Genomic DNA, 26,865 nt, shown 5'->3' with positions numbered 1-26,865 from the left:
TACCCATTTTAGACAATCTACAATTGTATCAGTCTTTGCTCTCTGGAAGTGAATGAAATACTGGCACAGAAATAGTCTTTTTTACTTTTACAGTACATGTATTATGAAAAATACATTTCCAAAAGAATTTGAATTTCATTAGTGTGTACTGAATTTGCTCAAATTTTGCAAATTTTAACTTGTAATAGCTAATTAAACCACTATTACAAGCTAATTAAAATCAAGTAATTGTGTGTTTTGTTGAATAAATTGCATGTTATCAGAATCAAATTCTATTGCCGATAAGATTTGCATAACAGCACACATTCCCATGCGAGCGTATATAATCTAAAAATGAAACGCTAAAGAAAAAAAGGGAAAACCATAACAAGAAAAAATATGAGGATGGTAATCCACAGCATAAAAAAAAACTACTCCCAGCACGAACCAATGTGAAGCATTATTTATACAAAAAAATTGAAGAACAGAAGGATATAATATATTCCATAGTTGAGCAATTGTTACTGAGAGGCAAAAACAGAGAAGTTTGATATCTGTGCTGAGCCACAGTTGGACATTACTGGCAAGATTCATCTAAGATCAGCTCTAATCTAAGTGATGATGTACTCTGCTTCTAGCATCCAGCTGTAATATAAACCAAACGTTGCTTATCCTTCATGAACAATACATATTATGATTCTGCATATTATGATTCTGCATATAAGTAATTCTGCATAACACACTTGCAGTGAAGCTGAGTCCACTCGGGGTGACCGGCTTGATAGGTTCGGCTGAATGACAGAAGTACAGAAACTTTCTGCGCTAAATTGAACTTTATTAAGCACAATTTGTACCATTCTTCGATATTTGATGAGACATTCCTTGCCTTTTCAATATAATAAGGTTATTTAGGACTGAATAATAGCCTCATGACCTTTACTGCAAAACCAATCTGGAAAGGGGGTGAATAGTTACATTTAGCATTTATATTTAGAAACAGAAAATAGAATTACTAAAAACGCTTCAACTTTAATAGAGTTTACTAAAAATCCAATATTTCATGGGTTGTCAGCAAAAATATTCAGAAGGCTTCAACAAGAGTACATCAGAACAGAATACTTACCGGAGCGAGGGCTCGGCCACAAGCACCCATAGTAACTACCCCGGAGAAGTAAAGACACGGTACCCATGACTGCATATAGATGAAGTCTGGATTAGAGTAACTGTCAAATAATAAATCTGTTTGTTAGCTCACTTGACACAAAAGAAGTCAGTTACATCATTCAAATAAGCAAACAACCAACCAAATGAACAAGAACAGCGAAAGAGTCTGGTATGTACTTGCATACAAGCCATAACGGTGATAATTGTGTACCCATGAACAAAAATACGACAATTGAAAGCTTATTGCGGCTATTTTAAAAGTATACAAGATATAAAATTCTGCTACTCTTGAGTAAATACACCTACATCTACACTATACTGTAGATGCATCTGTAGAAGACAAATAGTTGCACTAAGTAGCGGAGAGGTATCCTAATCTCAAGACTAGCAATTTAGTACTAGCACTAAAAAATCAAAGTATCAACTATTAACCTATGATACATGCCACTATCAATCACTTTTTAGGCACTTAACCAAACCGATATGGTAGCTTTTGTGAGCATTAAAACAAAATGCACAAATACCATCAGCTCTGAAAGACTACTTACCCAAAGACATCCATGGCAACGAGAATCTGTGTGATGGCAGTGGCAATACTAGCGGTGAGAAGACCTAGTCCAAGTCCAGCAATCGACTGGTCAAAAAAGTACCACAGACCAAAACTTAGCATCGTCAATGTCAAAAAAAGGTGTGTGTTGCTGTCAAAATCGATTCTCTGCAGCCTTTGGTCAAGGAAATGTTTTTGTAAACAACAATCTTTAGATATGATAAATTAAGAGGCTTATAATTCATTTTATGGCAAATCTACACAAACAAGATAAGTTGTCACTCTTGTCAGAATGGGCAGGTTTCAGCAAAGATAATTTAACAATACCCAGCTGTGGTGACAGCTAAACAGTTGAAAACAACTCCCGCTATACAAGGCACTATCACTGATATATTCAGATGGAGCAGACATTCTAGCATAAGGAGTTTAAAATTGAATTATTTAGTGTAACGATAAGATGGATTTTGATTTTAAAGTATTCTTTGTAAAATTCTTAGTTACAATAAATACAGTGGTACCTTGATGCCTTCAGCCTAAATTCGAGCTAAAATTTTGCTTAAAATCTGAGTTATGAAATACAAGTTTGGCTTGTGCGACAATTAGTGGAAAGATGAAATCTTTGGTTCAGAATGTTTCCTTTCTCAAAATTGGTTTGTGTTTGTGAGCATCATTGGTTGATTGTGCCGTAATAGATGCCATATTTAGTGAAATTTTGTATGCCATCATTGCCCCATAAGGGCCGTCTGTGGAGAAGACCATTAAGCAGGAGAAGGCACTGCTGGCTAGTGAGGTAAAATAAGAAATAGTACACAAGTATGAAAATGGCTTACGATCATAGCACATCAACTATATGTACCATCTTTAAAAATAAGGATGCTACTCACTTGTTTTATTGTAAATTTATATTAATAAATCGCACATTGTGTGTGTCTGTTAGCCTGCATAAAGTCTGTTAGCCTGCATTTCCACATTTTTTGGCTGATATCATCCAAATTTCGTATACATATTCTCGGTGCCTTCCGTCAGGTCACTAAAATATTTTGTTTCAAAACTTAATGTGGTTCTTGAAAACCAGCCTCTTAAACACCCACTGCTAGGGGGAGATAATTGTTTAATTGAATTACACATCTTTTTTTGAATCTGAGCTCATTTCTAGAACAGATTTAGCTCTCATCTCAAGGCACCACCGTACTTCTTAAGATATACTGTACGTGCTCGAATATACAACAGACTTTCAAATGTAAATTAGAAGCATCTTAAATGTTTCACATAAGGTTTGATTGAAAAGTGAAAGGATACAGCACTGGCATGATTAATGCCAACAAAAAGCGCTATACATCGCATGACTCCAGCCCATTCATAGCGAAAGCTCTTCTTATCACCGAGCAGCTGATCAAGTTTGGGATATACGAGTCCTATAACAGCTGTAAAAAAAGAAGACAAATCCTTACAATGTTACAAACACACTTTACTACAGCAAATTACTAGCTCATTGCTTGAATACTTACTGGCAGCTAATCCAAATGTTGGAGGCATCCACCATGCGGAGTTTAGGTTATCTCCAAAGAGACCGGGAGAAAAAACTGTCACTTTTTTCTGTTTCTGCAGGTAGTTCAGCAAAAGTGCAAGGAATGCTCCAAGGGAAAACAAACAAAAAATTCTCCGAGTAAGGGAAGGTGATTGTCTTTTATGAATAACAGTTTCATAACATCTGTAAAAGAAAATTGTTTAAGCATATTTTAAGTGTACAAAAACATAATAAGTTTATCCACATATACAGTGCTTAGTTGTCCATGTCTACATACCCAGTTTTGAATGCACCGGCTCCCGTCGATGTTGATTCAAAATGCAAGGTGTCTGTGAGCTTGTTGGAGTACAATGCCGGAATACTGTGCCATCGTTTAATAATACTAGTGTTGTGACTCTTTTTTGGTTCTTCAAATGCTATCAGTCGCTGAGCATTTCCAGGAAAACTGTGACTACGTCTGGTTTTATGAAAATGTTTACTTGTCCCGAAGATTGACTGTGAGCTTAAGCAATTTTGACAAGATTTGTCAGAAAACTGGTTAGACGAATAATCACTGGTGCCTTCTTTCACCATAGCCTGAAAACATCACGATAAATAGTATAAGATACATAAAAATAAAAATCGGATGTTGTGATAGCTATTCAGGATTAAACGTTTAGAACTATCGTTTGCGCTATACTAATTCAAGGTGTTGAATAAAATTAAAAGGTGCAAATAGAGACAGCAAGTAAATTGCCTGGCCATTTTAGCTTTGCAGTTTATTTAAGAAGGATTATACTTACTGCTGCTAAAGTGTAACGAGTGTCTCTGTATAGTTGGTGTGAGATGAAATATTCGCGTCTCATCCGCAGTGCAAAGGAAAGCGAGTGAAAGCAACGATCTATTGTACAAATTGTAGAGTCGGCATCGCCTGATATCTGTTAGCAACGTGATGAAAATTGTGTTAGAGGGTAATGGGACGACTAATAAAAAGACGCAAATTGCGTATTCGTGTCTAATCGTAGGCTATGGTCTTACTTCGCTTCGACAGACCATCGTGCACAAACACTGGCGTGATACAAATTAACCAATCGCCATTGCTTATTTGGGGAAATTCCTCCTGAATTGCCCAATCGGTTTATGACCTCAGTGTTTACGGTCAGCTCGCGGTCTGCGTTACAATAAGGAGTTGTAAGGAATTGTGTTACCTTGCTTTAAATTACGACTCTGAGCGAAATTGCTTTATGAATATTTCTGTGAGGTTTTTGAGGCGCTCAACTTAAATCTCGTAATAAATTACCGTAATTGATAATTTTTGCCATTTGTGACAAAGGTGCGATTCACTAGTAGCAAAACGTTGAAGTCGCTCATGTGGTTATTACATAAATTGTTAGATAAAAAGTGTTTGAAGGTCTAGCAGACCTTTGACGCAATAGATGCAATAATGTGTTGACTACATCACGTTTACGCTTTCTACGAAGTAGGTAAACTATTAATTGAATTTCATCATTAAATGACCATTAATTTCCAAAATCTTGCTCTGATCATATACTTCAACACAAACATTTAAGGTAATTGTTAAGCAAAAGTGCTGATTAGGCTGAGAGTAAAGCTTGTATAGAAAACATATTAACAGTTTTACTTGTTCTTCACTATAATATTCAAAGTAGCTACAAAATTTTGGAGTGCAAAAAGAGCACGTTGCAATAGCAATTAACATGTCCATATTGTTAATGTCTCACATATAACAAAAGCCGTTCTCGAGAATTAACAAAACGAAAAATTATCACAAGCCAAAGAAGACAACTCTCGTATCATGGTGACAACCGGTCTTATAGTCAAGTTTTTAATCGTTTTTAAAGGTTGCATTATTTGTGTGGCATTTAGTAATTAAACAGCTTGCCATTCTTTCAAATGTTCATCACTTGAAGGCATCTGGAATTTTTTCTTAGCAAAATCTTGGTCCTCTTGTGATTGAGTCCCCTTTGGTGATCTGTTGTTATCGTAACACAGACGTGAAAGCTTTGTGCTGTTGGGAAATTTAGGTGCCCATCTCAACTTTCTGTTATTTTCAGAGACAGAATGCATCCAGCTTCACAATTGATGTTTTTTAAGTTTTTCAAAATTGTGGCAAAGAGTATACCAAAAGATTTTGTGGCCCTTGTACTCAATCTATATAATTCATACAGCTACAGATAATATGCAACATAGTTAAGAGTATTTCTGAAAAGAGGCCTTAATTCTGCTAAAACTTAAATTAAAAAAATTATTAAGGTATGGTGCAAAACTTGAATGTAGTAGGGTAATGTAAGTCTTGAAATCAGTAAATGATTCAAAATAACATATGGGTCTTGCCATAGAACTCGCCCACAAAGTGTGACATAAAAGTCAAAATTTCAAATCACCCCTACACTAGATTTAGCATTACTTCTAGGAAGCCCAACTATTCAAAATGCTGTGCCATTGGTAAATTTCGCAGTATATTAGTGTTTCTACAACAGGTCAGGGACAGGTTGCCGATGTAACAGGGGACACCATATCATACCTTTTTATCAAACAAAAAGACACAAGCTTAACCATCATTCATCTTTCAATTTTTTTGTCCATCAGTTGATATGTTGTTTGTTGTGTTAGGCGATCTCATTGTCAAGAGATTTAAAATTAAAATCGAAAAAAATTGATCGCGGTAAAAATGCTCAGGCCAAAAAAACAGGCCCAGACTTGCCCAAAATGATGTAACGCGGGATACAACCTGTCTGTATCTCTCGTATTCACATCGGCTAATGCGATAAAAGTCTAGTCCTGCGCTGCTCTATTGACATATATATTTTATTTTGTATTTGCTCATGTTGGCTAGAAGAAAATTTTAAATCCAGCTACAGAAACATTATTAGGAATGTTTCAAACGCTTCAAATAAGGGAATTTAAAAACTTGTCATATTAATATCCTCTAAATTCTGTGTAAACATTTGAGTACCGACTATCAGTTCTACCGGTCTACGGTAATTAGGCCGTGAAGTTAGCTTATTTTATCGTGGCCTTTGTATCAGCTAAGTTCTCAGTTGCTACACGCACACCGGAAACTAGCTACTAAATAAAATAGGCACGCCGCCATCATTGGAAATAGTATGTTTGAATATATGGCGAAACCAACTGCATCCCAAAAAGTCATGTATAGTCTACGTTATCTTGTCATTATTAGTACCAATTTGTAGAAAATTTTACTGGTCTATTCGATTAGTTAATTTAAGTACAAAACAAATGGTTTTATGAGATGACCGAAAGAGTGAACGCAAAACAACGTCAAGTTCGTTGAAATTAATTAACCGACCGATTCTAGTAAAGGATTAATTAAACCATTATTGCACCTGGTTGGCGGTTTGTGGACTCACCTGTTTTCACTTAGGGTGGAGCATAAAATTTTTTGAACTTAATATTTGGTCCGTTGGAATTAAGTCAAGCTATGCAGAAGTACCTGCCATTACAGCTCTGATTACGCTTCATAAATCCATCTATCAGAGAAGATTTTAGCACAGATGGCAACAGGGCTATAATGTAATCAATATGTTCTGCAAATCATGTTTTGCATCGTCTTCAACAATATTATTTTATTATATAATTTTTACAAGCCAAAAAATTTTTTTCGCAGCACAAAATATTTATTAAAAACATTCATCCAAGTCATCGCCATTGACATAGTTTCAGTTCATATAATAGGACAAATTAATCTACTGCAGCAAACTCAAACAAAACATATTATGGTTTTTGCAGCACACATTCGTGTCTCTCTTTCCCATTTATGGCAGTTTCCAGACCGACACGACTGCTCCTCTAGTGAATCTGTAAACATAAACATCCTGCAACATTAAAACAAATGTAATAAGTGTCATTCATATATATATATATATATATATATATATATATGTCGTTCTAATGCATATCTACTGAAAGCTTTCAATTTGAGAGTTAGATAGATTGCGAGTGTGATTTTCAAAACGAATAAATGTTTAACAAAAGCATGAATACGGCAAGCCAACAATTTGAAGCTTTGTTTCTGAGAGTTGAAGATGAGTATTGATCAATCGATTTTCCTCACTTTTTACACACTGAACATAAATTCTAATCATGAATCTAATTTACTAGCTAAAACGCCAAAGAAAATGCTATAGCTAGGTGAAATGATTAAAAAGTTATGCAACGATGATTCGTGAGAGCAGAAAGTTATAATTTTTCTTATTAGTAGATGTATTCATGAGTGCTAAAATAGACCTTTTTCCTCACATAAATTTTCCTTCATTGCTATATTGGAGTTGTCTTCTTCAAAAGGGTATATTCTGTTAGCAATGAATTGAAGAATATGATATAACAGCTTATAACCATCAGTCTAGTATTCAGATGCTCTTAATGCTGCAACAGATCGTATAGCTTTTGGTTGTGGAAAATATGCACAAATAATATTGAACCCTAGATTTTGCGTTGTTAGAATATTCAGCAAAATATTTGCAAAAATGCCCTGGCCTAGCTGCATATATTAGCCATCAAAGAAAACACATCAGGCTCACAAGTTCTTCTAGTATAGATAGTGCATCAATGGGTGCGCTGCACTGGGTAACCAACTTAGAAATAACCACTGTGTGGTATCTGGTACTATCGTTCAGACATCCAACATTGTTAGCACTTGCTAATTCAGCCTGTTATGTGATTATTGTCTCTTGATGTACCACATACCAATTGAAAGAAAAGTCGAAAAATTAACTTTTGGCCCAATGCACATTTAAATGCCCAAAACCACATTTATTTTCACATAAAAACCTTCTTGGATACATAATCCAGTAAACTGAAGCAATTCTGTGATAATATCTGATAACCACCTTAGATTAAAACTATAAAAGCTATGAATTGTTGCGAACAAATCATGAGCCATCAGGGCTTTATTTGCCACCCTCTCCTATCCCCATTCTCTCTTTTCCCCTTTTCCAAAGAAGAAGTGAGAAGGGGAAAAGAGAGAAGGGAGAAAGGAGAGGGGGGACAAATAGCCCACCCACTCAAAGAGCCAGACCCTGGCTAGGTAAATAGACTAATATCATGCTGAACTAAACATGACTAAATATGATGAGTATGCAAGTATGTTTTAAATCAAAAATGAGACAGAATGATTATTTTACAGCTGGCTATGTAGCTGGCTAGGTCACCAAAGCTGAAATGTAATGATTGTATCACTAGTATCGTGGATGTTACCGACTATGATGTAAACCAAGCAACGAATTTCCTAATCACAGTTAATAATCGTGGTGGCTTGACTTTGTCTTCTCCTGCGGTGATTGAGGTTTGCAATCACAGTGAGAAAGCGACGAGAGTGTTGCTTAGTAGTGCTGGATTGGTGAAAAACTTTCCCAGGCTAGCACCAATTGCTACCATGGAGAAGTTGCTGAGGTTCAACATCATGCTATTGTTTAAAGGTTGACTTGCAATAAAATTCACATTACAGTTATTTGGTATCAAAAGATTCACCATGTCTTACTCTGTTGTGTTGTAGGTGCCAAATATGTGGAAATGTGATTACAAGCTCTTAAAAGGTAAAAAACGAACAGTTAATCGCAGCCACACGAGACCGCTGTAGTTTGGATTCGCTTTCCAAAACGGCTCAAATGGGACGTAGTTGTTGCAGGATGGTTTTCTGTTTACACTTTCATGCAACCTCATTCGTCAAAATATTTTCATAAGTATACTTCATGCGTTCAATAAAACCATGTCTATTGTTTTACGCGCCTGTTTTATCGTCATTGTAATGCTGTCACTTTTATCACTGATATCTTGTAACTTACCATAAAAATTATTAAACTTTTTAACCTTAGCTCGAAGGAGTACATATCATTGTCTGATAATCATGACGAGCCTGTTGGTCACCTGTGATAATCGAAAAGTGCTGCAAAAATTATTTTCGAAGTATTGGGTCATGTGATCAGATTACGACTTGAAGATTGAATAATGCCGAAACAAAACTGTAAAGTAGCGAGCATCTATATTTGATATGGGGTATTCGGTAAAACCCGAAGTGTTTGTCATAAACTAGTGCTTTGATAAGTTTTATATTTAGCTTTTTATTAGCTTTTCAATTCACGTGAGAACATACGTGACAAGACGATAACCAAACTGTAATGACTACGTCATCGAAATAAAGAGATTCCATTCTATGGCGGCTTTTCGTTTTTGAGCTTTTAAATGCTTGTAATCACATTTCCACATATTTGGCACTTACAACACAACAGAGTAAGACATGGTGAATATTTGGATACCAAATAACTGTAATGTGAATTTTGTTGCAAGTCAACCTTTAAGCTACAAAGAACGGTCCACCTCAATACTATTGAGGCATTTACAACGAGGGCATCCTGAGGAACTTAAAAGCGCGTCTAAGAACCTTCAATCCAGCAAATTTATTTTATTTTTAGTTTTTTCACTAATACTAAAAGTTTTAGAGAAGTGATGGATTTTTGCTTTCCACTATGCTGGGTTATCTATTTCTATATTTGTAAAGTATTTCTTAACTAATCTCTTGTTGATTATAATAGCAGTTGAAAATAAAATCTGTAATAAAAACACTAGCCAAATCATGCCATTAATCTATCACCCATTGAATAGCATTGATCCACCAATGTCTAGCCATAAATTGTGGATTGCATCTATAAACCAAGCCACAAAATATAATAATTGGTGTGATAATGGTTTCTTTTATCTCAGTTTATTGATGTCACAACATTAGGCTGTAATGTAACTATCTTTTAACCTTAAATGAATAAAAAATCTGACCCGGTCTGACCCGATCTTGGCCCTCATTGCTGACCCTGAGTCTGGTCCGACCCTGCATTCCTTGGTCTCGTTCCAGCTCTAGCTAAGAAAGCCATTGGTTCCATTTCCCTGATCAGATCAAAACTTCACAGGCTCATCATATTTAGTCATGTTTAGTTCAACATGATATTAGTCTTTTACCTAGCCAGGGTCTGGCTCTTTGGGTGGGTTGGCTATTTACTCCCCTCTCCTTTCCCCTTCTCTCTTTTCCCCTTCTCACTTCTTCTTTGGAGAAGGGGAAAAGAGAGAATGGGGATAGGAGAGGGTGGCAAATAAAGCCCTGATGGCTCATGATTTGTTCGTAACAATTCATAGCTTTTATAGTTTTAATCTAAGGTGGTTATCAGATATTATCACAGAATTGCTTTAGTTTACTGGATTATGTATCCAAGAAGGTTTTTATGTGAAAATAAATGTGGTTTTGTCAAATTCTCCTCATTAGCTTCATTGTTCACAACAGTGCAGTCAAGCGTGAGGTACAATACAATGACGTTACGTCATGCTATTTAAGTCTGACAGGCTTTTTCCCTATTGGCCAATCTAGGTTTATATATCTATGGTACATCAAGAGACAATAATCGCATAACAGGCTGAATTAGCAAGTGCTAACAATGTTGGCTGTCTGAACGATAGTACCAGATACCACATAGTGGTTATTTCTTAGTTGGTTACCCAGTGCAGCGCACTCATTGATGCACTATCTATACTAGAAGAACTTGTGAGCCTGATGTGTTTTCTTTGATGGCTAAGTTGTTGATTTTTCTTTCAGTTGATATATGCAGCTAGGCCAGGGCATTTTTGCAAATATTTTGCTGAATATTCTAACAATAAAAAATCTAGCGTTCAATATTATTTGTGCATATGTTCCACAACCAAAAGCTATACGGTCTGTTGCAGCATTAAGAGCATCTGAATACTAGACTGATGGTTATAAGCTGTTATATCATATTCTTCAATTCATTGCTAACAGAATATACCCTTTTGAAGAGGACAACTCCAATATAGCAATGGGGAAATTTATGTGAGGAAAAAGGTCTATTATTACCGTTAGCCTAGTATATATGTATAGGATACTCAAAGTTGAAGATAAATTTACCTCCATTCTCCTATCTTCCTCTGCAACATAACGCTGCTGACGCCTGTCAGCTCTAACCATAACCTGTCTGATGATTAATGTAAAATAAATATGTCGATGCATGTAGCTACTAGAATAGACTAGTAGTCAATGCGCGTAACTAACTAGTAATAGGGTAATCTCCCTAAAAACGAGATTCTTCGACATCACAGACAAACCGTTTTACGAGCGATAACATTTAACACGACCTACATAAAAATTTTGTTCTGATGATTGGCTAAAGAAGAGATCTTATATTTATCGCTCGTGAACTCTTGTACTCATGGACTCACATGTATCACTCGTTACGTCACGAATGAAGCACCCGCTGGAATCTCAGCTTTTTAAAAAATGGCCTCATTCAAACGCATATATCTCTAGACAGGGTTAGTCTACAAAGACAAAAATGACATCAAATTGTAGCTGATGTTTTAATCTTTTATTGGTCTTAATTTCATTAAATCGACCTTTTTGACGCAACCATGTCTTTAATACTTGGATAATAAGGTTACAATGCTATAAGAACAATTAACTATGAAGTGCAAACAATATACTTTATCTAAAACAATTGTCTGTCTTACCATACATGCAGGTTGCAGATGTAACAGAGCCACAAGGGGACACCATTTCCCGGTTACACTGGTAATATTGCCAAATGATAACACTATGTCATTAATTTGAAGTAATGTTACTTCCCACATACAATAACAGTGATCATACATGTTTATATCTTTTGATTCCAGTTATTTAGGTTAGTTATCCTTAATACAGGTTGCCGATGTAACAGGGATACCAGGTGATGCGTTGTCCCTGTTACATTGGTACTATCGGCAAAGTGAAGTCAACTTCGCAGATGACAAGAAAACAAATTTGCAAAAAAATGATGCTTTTTGGATACATTATTTTACATTTCAGACCCCAATGCTTTCATGTCTCACTTTTTGCAACAAAAACTGTCGGGGACACCACATAATAATGCTTTTTATATCAATAAGTGTTTGTCGCTGGAAGTCGTACTTTGTGTCAATTGATGTTTGGATTGGTGCTATCTAAGTAAACACTGATCTATTATGATACTGTTTTTAATGCTTGTGATAATTTAAATGTGAAATATTTGATTTGTTTAATCCCACACCTGTGGGCTAGTTCTGTGGAAAGACTCATATACATGTTAGGTCAGTCAGCAAGCAAAAGTTCATATGGAAGTCCATTTGAGATATAACAAAGAGGAGTCTTTCGCCGGGTACTTTGAAAAATAAAATTAGGTTTTTTCCTTATGAAGATTACGTTGTGTCAAAATATCTTACAAACAAATATGATAAGTAATAATATAATAACTTAGATTGTGCTACCCAGGTGCTGAGGCTACAAGATGCTGAATGCTATCTGTCAGATCTGCACAGATCCATTTGACTTGGACCAGGCTGTTGCCGCTATGCCATGTGGACATACCTTTCACGATGAATGCCTTATTCGTTGGCTCATTAGCACCAGAAACTGTCCGTCCTGTAGGAAACCTTTAAAGAAAACTCAGCACCCAATTCACAAAGTACGTTCAGCTATTGCGTTTCCTTGTTTCTCACAATGATTCTTGGATGTCTGTTAAACTTGTAAGATGTGCCAGCCGATATAATCTTCCATAACTAACTGATATAAATTGTAACACTGTTCGGTTAAGCTGGATAAGGCACTATCTACAGCTTACAATTAGGATTTTTAGTTTATCAGTTAAATTGTGGTAGGAATAGCTTTTCATAAACTTTTAGCAAACAGTAATGCAATGACAAATGGTTACTGCTCTAAATGCTTTTAGATAATTTTAAGCGTTCATTTGAATAATTTTCCTCTCAACAGGTGAGCACGACGAAAAACAAATAGCTTACTGAACAATGTATTAAGATTTGAAAGTTTGGTGATTCGCCAAAACAAATGATCATAATTCAATATCTTCTATAGTTATTGTGGATTTAAATTTACAGAAGTTACTTTGTATGTGCCCGAATTGTTATATTTTGCTGCCACAATTCGTGTATCTGTTAAAAGAAACATTAACTTTGCTGGTTGGCTTAGTTCTAATTTCAGCGTATATATTTCATTCTTTCCTTCAAAACAAACTTTAACTTGCATGGCCAGAGCACAACATATCAGTAACGGATAAATATGGGCAAATATCAAATGTACACAGACTATTTGGTTAACAAAACAAAATGAAAACAAAACATGGCTATACGAAAAGGTGTGTCCTATGCCCTGGCTATATGTGAGCATCAAGACATTTTGAAAGGAATCATTGCTGTAAGAATCTTTGCAAGACCATTTCTTATCGCAGAAGGGAGCATGATTCCATCATTGCCACCAGTTTTAAACAACTGATCAGGCTCTATATGCGGAATAGGATGCTGTTAGTAGATGGTTAATACTGGAGTTGTCTGTTTGGTTTTCCAATAATCAACAAAATGGCATATATCTAGAAGGTTTTGACCAAGCCAACACCCCATCATCGGTTCAAGAACAATCCCTTGTCATCTTTTTTAATCGTTTGGCTCCAAGGAGCCAGGCATTCAATTCAACAATGGAGATAGTTTGCATACTATTGTAACTAGTTTCAGTAAGGCCGTGATCAGGCTGGTCTAATATATCTAATCCTATTGGTTTTCAAGTTATCAATAGTTCTATTCTGGTTTTCAAGCGTCCAATAGTTCTATTCTGGTTTTCAAGCGACCAATAGTGCTATTCTGTTTTTTAAGCGACCAATAGTGCTATTCTGTTTTTTAAGCGACCAATAGTGCTATTCTGGTTTTCAAGCGACCAATAGTGCTATTCTGGTTTTCAAGCGACCAACAGTGCTATTCTGGTTTTCAAGCGACCAACAGTGCTATTCTGGTTTTCAAGCGACCAATAGTGCTATTCTGGTTTTCAAGCGACCAACAGTGCTATTCTGGTTTTCAAGCGACCAATAGTGCTATTCTGGTTTTCAAGCGACCAATAGTGCTATTCTGGTTTTCAAGCGACCAATAGTGCTATTCTGGTTTTTGCAGTTGTTTTTCAGCAGTGACCTGAACAACAGCCAACTTCCTGCACAAAGTCACAGCTCCAAGGATGCTGCATTACTCGAAGCTAATAGAAAATTGAAATCTCAGGTGGAAGCATTGCAAGCTGCCATTAGCAAACTAAAGAGGTGGGCTACAACGCGGTCTTCATCAAGTATGTAACCTGAAAAGATAACTGGCAGCAGTACATATAATATAGTGTTGTGTTACTTTACAGCGAGTGCCAGGCAATGGAAGACAACAATGCTGCCGTTACATGCTCATTGAATGAAAAGGATTCAGAGATTCACGTACGTTTTATTTATCCTGTTGAGTTTTACCATGACACGCTTAGAAAGATAAATCATAACTCAAGCTTGCTGCTAAATTTGTTAGAAGCTAAAGAGAATACAGACGAAGATGAAGGAAAAAATACGAGGGTTTAATTCTAATGAAGAAGAAGCGGACAAACTGCGGCAGAAACTCAGGCACCTGGAACATGTGGAGATAATTGTCAATGGTTAGTATATTCTAAACAGTGCAGTATTCTATATTTGCTGGTTGTCCCGCAGTATTACCTTTTTTCATACGCGAGGTACCTAGCTTAAAGGTTGACTTGCAACAAAATTCACATTGCCGTTATTTGATATGAAAAGATTCACCATGTCTTACTCTGTTGTGTTGTAGGTGCAAAATATGTGGAAAGGTGATTACACGCTCTTAAAAGCTAAAAAACGAACAGAAAATTGCAGCCTCACGAGACCGCCGTAGTTTGGATTCCCTTTCCAAAACGGCTCAAATGTGATGTAGTTGTGAGAGACGGTTTCTGTTTACACTTTCTTGCAACCTTATTCGTCGAAATATTTTCACAAATATACTTCACGCATTCAATAAAACTATGTCTACTGTTCTTACTCGTCTATTTTATCGTCATTGTAATGCTGTCACTTTTAGCACTGATATCTTATAACTTACCGTAAAAAATCGTTAAACTGTTTAACTTTAGCTCGAAGGAGTACATATCATTGTCTGATAATCATGACGAGTCTGTTGGTCACCTGTGATAATCGAAAAGTGCTGCAAAAATTATTTGCGAAGTATCAGATTACGACTTGACGATTGAATAATGCCGAAACAAAACTGTAAAGTAGCGAGCATCTATATTTGATACGGGGTCTTCAGTAAAACCCGAAGTGTTTGTCATAAACTAGTACTACGATAAGTTTTATATTGAGCTTTTTATTGGCCTTTCAATTCACATGAGAACATACGTGACAAGACGATAACCAAATTTCGTGGTTACGTCATCAAAATAAAGAGATTCCAATCTACGGCGGCTTTTCGTTTTTGAGCTTTCAAGAGCTTGTAATCACATTTCCACATATTTGGCACTTACAACACAACAGAGTAAGACATGGTGAATCTTTTGATACCAAATAACGGTAATGTGAATTGTGTTGCAAGTCAACCTTTAATCATTTGTATTTTAGTCACAGTTGCGCAGACATAGGAGGTTAGATAGGTAGTTACACTAACAAGTAGAACAGCATTGCTGACTGGTTTTTAAATACCGTATATTCATCAATCCGTCTCAGTCTTTACTATAATAAGAGCCGTGTCTGTCCGAATCCATGGTTGGATGTTGGGAAAAGCAATCGCATTACGTGGGATTCGAACTCAGACATTCAGCTTAGCAGCCTGGCAAATCTCGACCACCTCGCTGCATTTCGGAATACTTGTACGTATAGTTATTCTGTCTAACGATTTCTTTTGGCACACTGGACTGCTAGGGCACTAGTATAATATAATATTGTTTACAAAATTACCTAACAGTGAAGCTCATAAGCATACATAGTATACATGATAAGATAATTAAGCAATATGATATCTATCTTGCATATAACAATCGGTTCATTAGACCCGAGCGGTCAGCTGAGTTTTATCTAAGCCTTCAAACTGCCATGTAAAACTCTACAGGTACCAAGGCTTAGTATCATGATATTCTAGAATATTCTGTGATCGCATTTTCATTACAAGAAACATGTGTATTGTACATTTCTCGCTGCAGGCGTTGAGGCTGATGTTAAAAGGATGCTGGAGGACAATGCTGGTTACACCCCTCAGCAGCTCACTTATCTCGTGCTGCTACGGCAGCAGCTTGACAGTTCCAAGCAGACTAATGAGAAGTTAAAACGAAGCTTGGCCGATCTGCGTGAAAAGTTGATACGCACTGAAAGGTATCATTCTGATAATATAGTCAAAGCTAATAATAGGGAAAATAACTCCTGATTAAGCTTAGTGGGAAGTGGTTGTGGGTAAATGGAACTTGGAGCAGGAGTTCTTGCTAAGATAGTTTTGGGGATATATACATAAAGTCATACCTCGACATATGGGCTTAATGCTTTCTGGGACCATGTTCGTATGTCAAGTCTCTCGAGGGTCTCAAATCAATTTTTTCTTTATAAAATAACTGAATACAAATTAATTCATTCACACCTTCTGAAAAACACCTAAGAACAGGATATTGTGAGGGGAAAAACGAGTTTTTAATCATTCTAATTCACCACCTATGTTCACAAAGGAACAAATACCTATCTATATATATACCTATCTACCTTTACCTATCTACCTATATTATATCTGTATACCCATACCTGTATATATAGAATATATATATATTATATATTCAATACTAGCTGTGCCCCTGGCGTTGCCCGGGTATTAAAAATCTGCTTATAAACAATGAGAAGTGATGAGATTTGCTTACCACTTGCTGGCAGGCAACTCTCCAGCAAGTAGCAGGCCATTGCCAAGAGGCCTGGCACATTGCCAATGGAAAATTCTACTAACATAGTTAGTAAGCTTCAAATGCTGGTAGAAAATGACATTGCGTCAGCATTGTTGCCCAGCTAGGCTATTCTAATAATAGCTATAGCTGGAATGCAGACAGACATACGACACACGGACACACTTTGAGAAATATACACATAGATACTAGCTGTGCTACCCAGCGTTGCCCGGGTAATAAGAAAATCTGGACAAAAAATTGATTTGTATTTAACATATAACAATATTTACTATTCTAACTTTCAAACTACATATCATGAGAGAAGTGTTTTGTGTAGTTTAAATCAATTAATAGAAAAACGAAAACAACTGTAAAGGTTTTAAAACTTTTTCAAACAACTGTAACTTTCAAGCTGTTAGCCTGGCACATTGCCAATGGAAAATTGCAGTAAGCTGCTAGGCTTCTAATGATGGTACTCCATGACATTGCGTCACCATTGTTGTCCAGCTGCAGTTATTTTAATAATAGCTATAGCCGGAATTCAGACAGACATATGACATACACACGGACATACTTTGAGAAATATATATATAGATATAGGTGTGGGTATATATTTATAGAATATGTGCATGTATGTATGTAATGTATATTTCATTTAAGTGAAGCAGTCTGGACTTTGTATATGTTGAGTCATAAAGGAACTTCGTCGCATTGGCCTAAAAGCGTTCATTATTATTTTCTCAGCTTACAAAATTTTCCAACATATGCTGTAATACTGGAGCGAATACCACAATCTACACTTGGAATAATTTTCAAAGTGCAGCTTTTGAAGTTTTCAAAACATTTAAAATTAATAATTATTTTTTTCATCATTTTTTAATTATTAATTAACAATTAAAAAATGCTGTGAAAAATATCCGAATAAGAAAAAGCACCAACTAATACAGTTTAAACTTCATCTACAAGTTTCGTAGTGGAAGTTGAGTAAGTTACGCTGTGTATCTCTATCGCCATCTCTAGTTCTGAACCTATGCATTACTAAACCTATAATTTCATTCACGTATCTCTCAAGTAAAGTAAATATAAAAAATCATCACGTAAAAACATTTTTTTGTTTTGATACTGTGTGTGTAACTCCACCATAAATACCTACAGTATTTATGATGGAGTTACCATAGGTTTTTTCGGGAATGTGGAACAAATAAAATGAATTACCGTATATTTTTATGAGAACCATTATTTCACCTTGCAACAGTTTTAACATATGAAACAGATCTCAGAACAAATTGAATTCTCATGTTGAGGTTTGTCTGATTTGCGTTTTCAATAGATCGAAGACTGAAAGTAACGATAGCTCTTATACGAGACCATAAAAACCCCGTAAGTAAATTAGTTCGTGAGCAGATTTTCAGCTTGTATTTCTCATGAGGCATGATATTGCGAAATTTTTATATGATTCATTTGTTTATGTGAGGCTGTCTGTGAGTCACTTGTTCATGCGGGTCTGTCTGTGAGTCACATGTTCATGTGAGACTGTCTACATCAGCACCCGCTCCTGTCGCTACATACATCAATTACTAGGGTTCTAATCGATGCCAGGATATGGGGGATTCAAGGAACTGCACCTAAAACTAGCTAATGTGAACCATGAGATAGCTGTCAATGATCTATGAGAAATAGTCTTGCAGAGGACGTTTGAAGCAATGATTTCTTTTAACAAATCTTGATACTAATATATAGCACGGGCGTAGGACACACTTCTTTGTATAGCCCATGCTTTGTTTTCATTTTGTTTTTGTTAACCAAATAGTCTGTGTACATTTGATATTTGCCCATATTTATCCGTTACCGATATGATATGCTATGGCCATGCATTTTAGAGTGAGTTCTGAAGGAAAGAATGAAATTGATATGCTGAAATTAGAACTAAGCCAGGCCGAAGCACGAAATGTTTCCTTAAAGAGGTAATTGCTCATACAAGAACTGCTGCGGTCCCTTGTTGGCTTCCTAATGACGTCATGCCATGTTGCTGCAGCATATAGCTGTTTGATCAGTTGTTCTGTGTCAGGGTGATGAACTTTGGTGTGCTGGCTCTTAATAAGTCTAATTATATTTATTTTAACAAGCATAAACTGTAGGCAGAAAAGATAGTATATATGTATCTGTTGGGGGCAAAAAGGATAGTATGTATATATTTGTTTGGGGCAAAAAGGATAGTGGGCTTATATCTGTTGGGGCAGAAAGGATAGTGGGTATATATTTGTTGGAGTCAGAAATGATAGTGTATATGTATTTGTTGGAGTCAGAAAGGATAGTGTGTAAATATTTGTTGGGGGCAGAAAGGGTAGCGTGTATATATTTGTTGGGGGCAGAAATGGTAGTGTGTATATGTCTGTTGGGGCAGAAAGGATAGTGGGTATATATTTGTTTGGGCAGAAAGGATAGTGGCCCACTATCCTTTCTGCCCCAAACAAGTGTATACCCACTATTAGTGGGTATATATTTGTTGGGGGCAGAAAGGATAGTATATATGTATTTGTAGGGGCAGAAAGGATGGTATATATGTATTTGTTGAGGGCAGAACGAATAGTATACCTATATGTATTTGTTGGGGGCAGAAATGGTAGTGTGTATATATCTGTTGGGGCAGAAAGGATAGTGGGTATATATTTGTTTGGGGCAGAAAGGATAGTATATATGTATTTGTTGGGGGCAGAACGAATAGTATATATGTATTTGTTGAGGGCAGAAAAGGTAGTATTTTTGTAGTTGTTAGGAAGAACAGACAGTATGTTTGTACATATTGGTGGAGAGGCAGGATATATAGTATATGGGTATTTTCAAGGGTACGGAAAATATAGTATCTGTGTGTTTATTAAGAACAAAAATGATGCCGCAGTAACCCTCCTTTGTCCTTCCCTGTATTGTGGGTCTTTAAACATCACAGTCATTTGAGTTTCATCATTATTATTTAATAATTATAACATGTGTTTAAAAGTCAGTTTCTCGTTTTGAAATAAGTAAATTGGAGAGCCAGTACTGTGCACAGTATACCAATTGTCACTATGTGACTCCAGAATTTTCTCTCCGCCGGAGGTGGCCTTCATTTGGATGTGTATAGTTATACACTGTCAGTCTTGTTGATAAGGCATGAATGCAGAGCACACAGTCTATTGATAGGAAAGTTCCCGAAAAATGAGCTCATGGAAGCCAGCTGTACAAAGAGAATCTCTTCAGAGATTAGCTCAAGACCGCTTTTCACCTACTCGGTGGAATTTCACCATCCCTCCTATTTCTTCTACAGAGCATCACCAATAAGCGCTTTCCATCATTTTGTTATCTTGACAATGATTGGCTCAAGATTATTCAGCATTGGCTTTGCCACTTTGACTCTCACTCCAGTTCTCGTTAATCTCGTACGGATTTCAGTATTGCAGATGCAATGTATTGTAGTTGCAATGTACTGTAGATGCAATGTATTGTAGATGCAATGTATTGTAGATGCAATGTATTGTAGATGCAATGTATTGTAGATGCAATGTATTGTAGATGCAATGTATTGTAGATGCAGTGTATTGTAGATGCAATGTATTCTAGATGCAATGTATTGTAGATGCAATGTATTCTAGATGCAGTGTATTCTAGATGCAATGTATTGTAGATGCAATGTATTCTAGATGCAATGTATTGTATGTAGATGCAATGTATTGTAGGTGCAATGTATTGTAGATGCAATGTATTCTAGATACAATGTATTTTAGATGCAGTGTATTCTAGATGCAATGTATTCTAGATGCAATGTATTCTAGATGCAATGTATTCTAGATGCAATGTATTCTAGATGCAATGTATTCTAGATGCAATGTATTCTAGATGCAATGTATTCTAGATGCAATGTATTCTAGATGCAATGTATTCTAGATGCAATGTATTCTAGATGCAATGTATTCTAGATGCAGTGTATTGTAGATGCAATGTATTCTAGATGCAATGTATTCTAGATGCAGTGTATTCTAGATGCAGTGTATTCTAGATACAATGTATTTTAGATGCAATGTATTCTAGATGCAATGTGCTATACAGGTCTGCTGCATGTAGGAGAACATGCACTTACATGTGCAGTAATTGCAAACATTTAGAAAACAATTAGGTGTTCTGAATTGTTAAAATTATAACTAATATTTCAAAAAAATCTAGTCTCTATTTCATGAAAATTCTCATTTTGTGGGTGCGTCTGGAACAAAAGCCCCCCAAATCGGGAGGCATTATTTTATTTGAGGATAACTGGATAGGAGGGTGATGACAAAAATTTTCAAATGTTGACCTCATCTTTTGCTGATGAATGCAAAAACTTGATTTTAGCAGTCATGTAAACACAAGATGTATTTAGAGCCTTAGTTATAAAAATCTTCAGCATTGTACCTGATGTTCTACTTAGAGTCAGCTACGATTCGTCTTCTCCGCAAGAACCAAAGAAGGATACAAACTACTGGGTTCACCTGAATCCTTTGGGATTATCAATAATAGCTTCCTTGAAATGTTTAGTTTTTAGCTTGATGGATGCTTCTAAGTGTCTTTTGTGAGCGCAAATATTATTCCATGCTTAACAGTAAAGTCAAAATAGACTACATGTAAAGTATATTTCTCTTCTGTTTCTGTATAGGTGTCTTTAATGTCAATAATCTCAATTATATAAAATGCATATATCTGTTAGGATTTTGAATGTCTTTTCTGAATTATATCAAATGATATCCTTTGCAAATGTCTGTCCGTTTTATTCAAGCTTTCTGTTAAATTAACATAGTTTGATACTAATCAATCGACACAGCATCCATATTGTTGTAATGGGTGGTGGTTTTTGAGCTGAGCGGCTTTCACTATTTTGTATGTTATTTAATTGTTTGTGTTGTAGGAAGTGTGATACATTGATAAAGGCAATGAACAGTCCAAAAGGTGTGGCATCAAGCCTTGCCAGTCGGTTTATACATCAGAGTCCTGCCCCAGACACTGTCACTCCCCTTTCAACACCTGCCACTGCTGCCGGTACAGATATGTTTTGTTCGCTTAACCATGGTTAAACTTGACTTCTGCCATGTCATCACACCATTAGCTGTAGGTGTGCCAGATTGGCTGCGCTCTGAAATATGAATGTAGAGATAAATTGAACAGAGAAGTGAGTTCTGCCATTAAACCGGAAAGTAATGGTTTCTCTGACATCAAAATATCCAGAACTAGGACTTGTATGCTCGCTGACAACTTGAACTATAACCTGATGCAATCTGTATTTTAAAGAATTATTTAACCTTTTTGTTTCAAGATATTGGTTTGAGGTTACACCAATATCCTCAACCCTTTCTTTTGAGGATATTAGTTTTAACCACATCTATGCACCCATCACTTGGGGATTCTCAACCTTTCTTATGTCTGTTTTTGTTTCACAGACCTAATGACTATGTGTAGGTTCCCTTGCAGTGACCTAATGACTATGTGTTGGTTCCCTTGCAGTGACCTAATGACCATGTGTAGGTTCCCTTGCAGTGACCTAATGACCATGTGTTGGTTCCCTTGCAGTGACCTAATGACTATGTGTAGGTTCCCTTGCAGTGACTTGCGATAATAAGCCCAACATTGATATACTGTGGTTAATGTGATCATTCTATTTCAATACCATCAGTATTTTAATGTCTGGCATGTAGTGGGCTTTGATATTTTGCAGGAGCAGTCAATACAAGCCTAGATCTCTTCAATGAGACCGACCAGAATGACATTAAGTTGGCCTTAGATTTTGAGGAGGAAGAGAACTCGAGAAAAAAGCCAAAGTTTGTTAGTTCTAAAGCAATGCTAACACAAGAACATGGTAAGACATTTGGCTATATTATTATACCTTTAGCTACGATTATTTTAACAAAGGTATGTAAAATTCCAGCATATATTTCACACTCTGCCGAAGGGAGTAAAATTCCAGCATATACGTATTTCACACTCTGCCGAAATGAATTTTCAACGCACGGTGCTCAGTTTCTCGAAGCTTCACAATTACATAGGAGAATGAAAGGGGCTGAAGGTAAAAATTACAAAATATAAAAATGCGGAAAAATAATATTAAATTGTATACTGTGAGCTATACCTAGCTATAATCTAAGCTTGATTTAGTTTATGTTAGTGTGAGTTACACTGAATATCCATACCACCATCTTTGCCTCCGCACCGTTCAACTTATTCATTCGCCTGTCTCTAGTGTTAATTGACAGTAAGGGAGGGCGCCCACTGAGTTGGTACAGTCATGAGTGAGAGGTGGAATGTACCAAGGGAGGGTGTCAGTGAGTTGGTACAGTCATGAGTGAGAGGTGGAATGTACCAAGGGAGGGTGTCAGTGAGTCAGCAAGGGAAGGTGTGTCAATAGACGGTTGAGTCATTGTGGTATTTGGTGCTCTCCATCCGATGCCCTTACAACCCTGAAATGCTGCCGATTTTTGATCAGGTTGAATCTTTGTGCATTCGTCTCAGGTATATTATATCTGTAGCCTTTCTCTATTCACTGAGCAATGAATACTCTGCAGTGTCTACGCATGTATGAGGTAAACTTACACTAACCAGCATTAGCCCACGCCGCCGTGATACTTCAGAGAACCGACGACTTATGTCAATATTTTCATGCAAAGTGTAGATAATTACAGACTGAAATGTATAATAGATGCTGTTGTACACAGACTGTTTTCCTCTGTCTCGGTTAGAGTTGAACAATGCTGCGACACTCTCTCCAACCATTCTTACTACTATTAAACCTAAGTCTACCTTGAGGTTAAAGACTAAGGGGAGAGACCAAGGGAAGCCTGGGGTCAAGCCACTTGGAACGATATCGAGGTAGTTGCAGTTTCTACGCCTAGTTCAGTCTATCATCTAAAATTTCACAAATATCCATGTTTATTTCTAATTTTTGGTACTTGGTACCTGTCAGGTATTTAGCTGTCTGATTTCTGTGTGATAATGGCTATGCACTTCGTGTCTGACATGCGTTGATCTCTGTTCATTTCTGAATGCCATTATTCACTCAAGTTTACTTTTGTTTTTAGCAATCTTCCCCCTGCTGACTCTACATTTACAAGGTCTGTCAATATCATTAAAGCATTACTGCCTTCACCGCTTGTGTTAGATATGCTCTAGTCATGTCATTGGTGTATGCAGTATCATGCGCTATGTATGCATTAGATGTCTCTAATGTCATGCGCTATTCCTTCCATAGATATCTACATTATATGCCATTGATGCAGTAGGTGCCTATGATGCTATTTGCTTTTCACGTACAAGAGCACTAGATGTCTATATCATTTGCTATTCATGCTGTATATATCTATATCATTTGCTATTCAAAATCTAGATGTCTCAAAAGCTGCCCTCTAGCAATACAGCAGATATTTATTTGATTGATTGTAGTGACTACAGGGTGGAAAATAATCCATTATGAGTGCTCTGTACCACAAACATGCACCTTACAGTTTCAGGTCAAGCAATCACTTAGAAATAAATTCAGGTGCAAATGCTTAAAGTAACTATTCTCAAATAAATGAGAGTAAACATGACCGGGTGACAAAAACATGAGATAATCTGGTGAAATATACAAAACTTTTCCAACATATCAAACCTTTCCAGCGTGCTAGTAGACTTTAGAAATTTTATAAAATGAATCAGGCAATTTTTTGTTTTCAGCAACACGCGGCTCCAATTTACTCTCTGCTGAATAACTTCAAGAATTTTTATGCCAAATATTGTTAGCAGTGTTTGCAACAGGCCATCCCTAGTTTAAAAATGTCATTAACAATATTGACAGCAACTGTATCTAAAGACTTGATCGCAACACAGTTGTCAGTCCAGACTGTTTGCAGGTTTGAAATTAGCTTTTTCTGTGCATTCCCTACACCAATAATTTTCTTGTGTCTAGCATTGTAAAAATTATTTTTGTTGACAAGTTGCCTTGGAAAAGTACCTGCCATTTTTTTCGAAGAAATAATTTACTTAATTATTTTTTACCATTTTTATTACGACATACACAGAGCTTTTGACTAGCTGTAGTTGAGCGAGTATATAAAACAACCTTCGGCGTTGTGGATTGCGTGGAGATTTTGGTTTAAGATCATTTTCACATCGTCTTAAACCGAAATGTGAAAATGGTAACACGCTTGTTTGTTACCATCTTTGCATTCACTGACACAGTTATTATTGGATTAACCTATCCAATTGTTTATTGACCTTTTAAGAATGGTGCCCAGCGGAGTCAAAGCCATATTTATTGATCTGACACGATGTTTCCTGTAATCTAGTCAACGTAAGACCATAGTAGATGTCATGACCTTCTATTTCAGTTATCTCTAAATTTTGCTTTAGAAACCTGACTTCCAGTGGCAGCAACTTTAGAAAGGGTTTTGATGGTTTAGGAGGACAAACCCAAGCGTGTACGTATTTATAGTGTTTCAGTCATGGCTATTTCTGTAATCTTTTTGGGTAAACTGAGTGTATGTGTGGGTGGATGCCGCCTCGTTAAAGTGCACCCACTTATGAAAACACCTTTCACGTCATCGATAGTAAAAATTACATTTATGATGGTCGGCGTCCTTCCTAATCTCAAGGTGTGTTTACCCTAATGATATCAGCTTGGCAATGTACCAAATGTATGAATGGCATAACAATTTTTTGAAATTAGGGCACCAAGTCTTTTCTGTTGAGTCAACCAGCTGTTGGCATCGTTTGCTGTTGGCAAATCAAATGCGCTCATTTGTAATTACAGAATGCTTGTCTGTAACTTTTAATAAATGAACTATACGCTGAACTTCAGGCAGCCTGTTGATCAGCTGCCATAGATGGGGGCCACTTCAGCCATTCTTTCTGATTCTTATTGAAGTCATTGATTTTCTGAAAATTTACCATGTGCACCTTTACAATCTTCATAAAAATGGACTTTTTCTGTGAATCGCCTAAAATTGTTATTTTGTTTTCCATAGTTGATTCGGATCGCAGTACCCAGTTTGTGTAATATTATAGTATGTCAGTATCATCAAATCGCTGTCTATGTGCTAGTTGTTGCTGATATTGTTTAGTGCTACCCATTTTGGGACTATTTACAAAGGCCTGTTCATGCCTGTCTACATCAATGTGTGCGTGCGTGTGTTCCTACTTTGGTTCTAATGGATACTTTAAATTTGCTTCAGGTTTAATTCTTGTATCTGTATTTCATAGACATTTTGCTTTTAAAAACTCTGAGTCGTTTGTTTTATCACCACTTCCCAATGCTATGGTGATTTTGAGACAGCAGATGAAGTGTCTTGTTGAACATCATCTACTCTTTGCTGACTTGCTACCATGTCTTCCTGTCTCTTTGTGCAGCTGGTTGGTGCAGCCAATGATTGGTTCTAATACAACTTTGCATTCACAGTTAACAGAACGAAAAGTGCCATGCAATTTAACATATTCAAGAAGCCTCCTGTGAAGGCCAACAAGAAAGAGAAGACATTGACAAATCAAACATCATTGGAAGATTTTATTCTTTTAGACTAGAGCAGTCGAGATAGCGGCAAGGTAGAGACAATGTAATACAATAACGTGTTTTTCATCTCAAGTTTTTATACAAATGACAAATCAAACAACAGAGGAATGTCAACATCCTACTTATGCCTTTTTTCAGTATTTGCCGACATTAATTCTATTTGACACGTATTCACAGATACATATTCACATTTTTCCTTTCACAGTTATGAGTAATTTTTTATTCTCTGTACAGCTTGTTTTAATTACTTTTCATGACTCAAAATTTGTTTTAGTTAGTATAGTAATTACTTTTTATAGGAAAATTTTGTTCGGTATATGTAATTATAATTTCTTTTTTTACGGTAGATA

At 36.3% G+C, this 26,865-nt stretch overlaps 2 protein-coding genes across 5 annotated transcripts; one reads left to right on the top strand and one right to left on the bottom strand.

Moving 5' to 3' along the window:
• Nucleotides 1–249: 249 nt before the first annotated feature.
• LOC137389956 (insulin-induced gene 2 protein-like) lies at nt 250–4,090 on the bottom strand. Its single transcript, XM_068076157.1, has 7 exons — nt 4,001–4,090; nt 3,496–3,794; nt 3,199–3,401; nt 2,990–3,114; nt 1,692–1,858; nt 1,103–1,202; nt 250–624 (listed from the first exon to the last, which is right to left on the bottom strand). The coding sequence occupies exons 1-7, from the start codon at nt 4,061–4,063 to the stop codon at nt 586–588; spliced, it is 996 nt and encodes a 331-aa protein (XP_067932258.1). The 5' UTR covers nt 4,064–4,090; the 3' UTR covers nt 250–585.
• On the top strand, nt 3,892–26,864 carry LOC137389955 (E3 ubiquitin-protein ligase TRAIP-like). Of its 4 annotated transcripts, none has more exons than XM_068076155.1 (13): nt 3,892–3,926; nt 12,517–12,709; nt 14,199–14,338; nt 14,428–14,500; nt 14,586–14,709; nt 16,258–16,426; nt 18,858–18,941; nt 21,890–22,020; nt 22,694–22,834; nt 23,712–23,841; nt 24,051–24,083; nt 25,360–25,427; nt 26,405–26,864. In XM_068076155.1, exons 2-13 carry the CDS (start codon nt 12,533–12,535, stop codon nt 26,524–26,526), a joined length of 1,392 nt encoding a protein of 463 aa, XP_067932256.1. In that variant the 5' UTR covers nt 3,892–3,926; nt 12,517–12,532; the 3' UTR covers nt 26,527–26,864. The 4 variants fall into 4 exon arrangements, with proteins under 4 accessions (XP_067932256.1, XP_067932255.1, XP_067932254.1 ...); XM_068076154.1 differs by lacking the exon at nt 3,892–3,926 and adding an exon at nt 4,542–4,681; XM_068076153.1 differs by lacking the exon at nt 3,892–3,926 and adding an exon at nt 4,542–4,677 and having other exon boundaries at nt 26,405–26,863.
• Nucleotide 26,865: the final 1 nt, after the last annotated feature.

Source organism: Watersipora subatra, chromosome 3 (assembly GCF_963576615.1).
Source record: "Watersipora subatra chromosome 3, tzWatSuba1.1, whole genome shotgun sequence".
Lineage (NCBI taxonomy): Eukaryota > Metazoa > Bryozoa > Gymnolaemata > Cheilostomatida > Watersiporidae > Watersipora > Watersipora subatra.
Note: the sequence above shows the minus strand (reverse complement) of the source record. Positions and strands in the feature narration are given on the sequence as shown.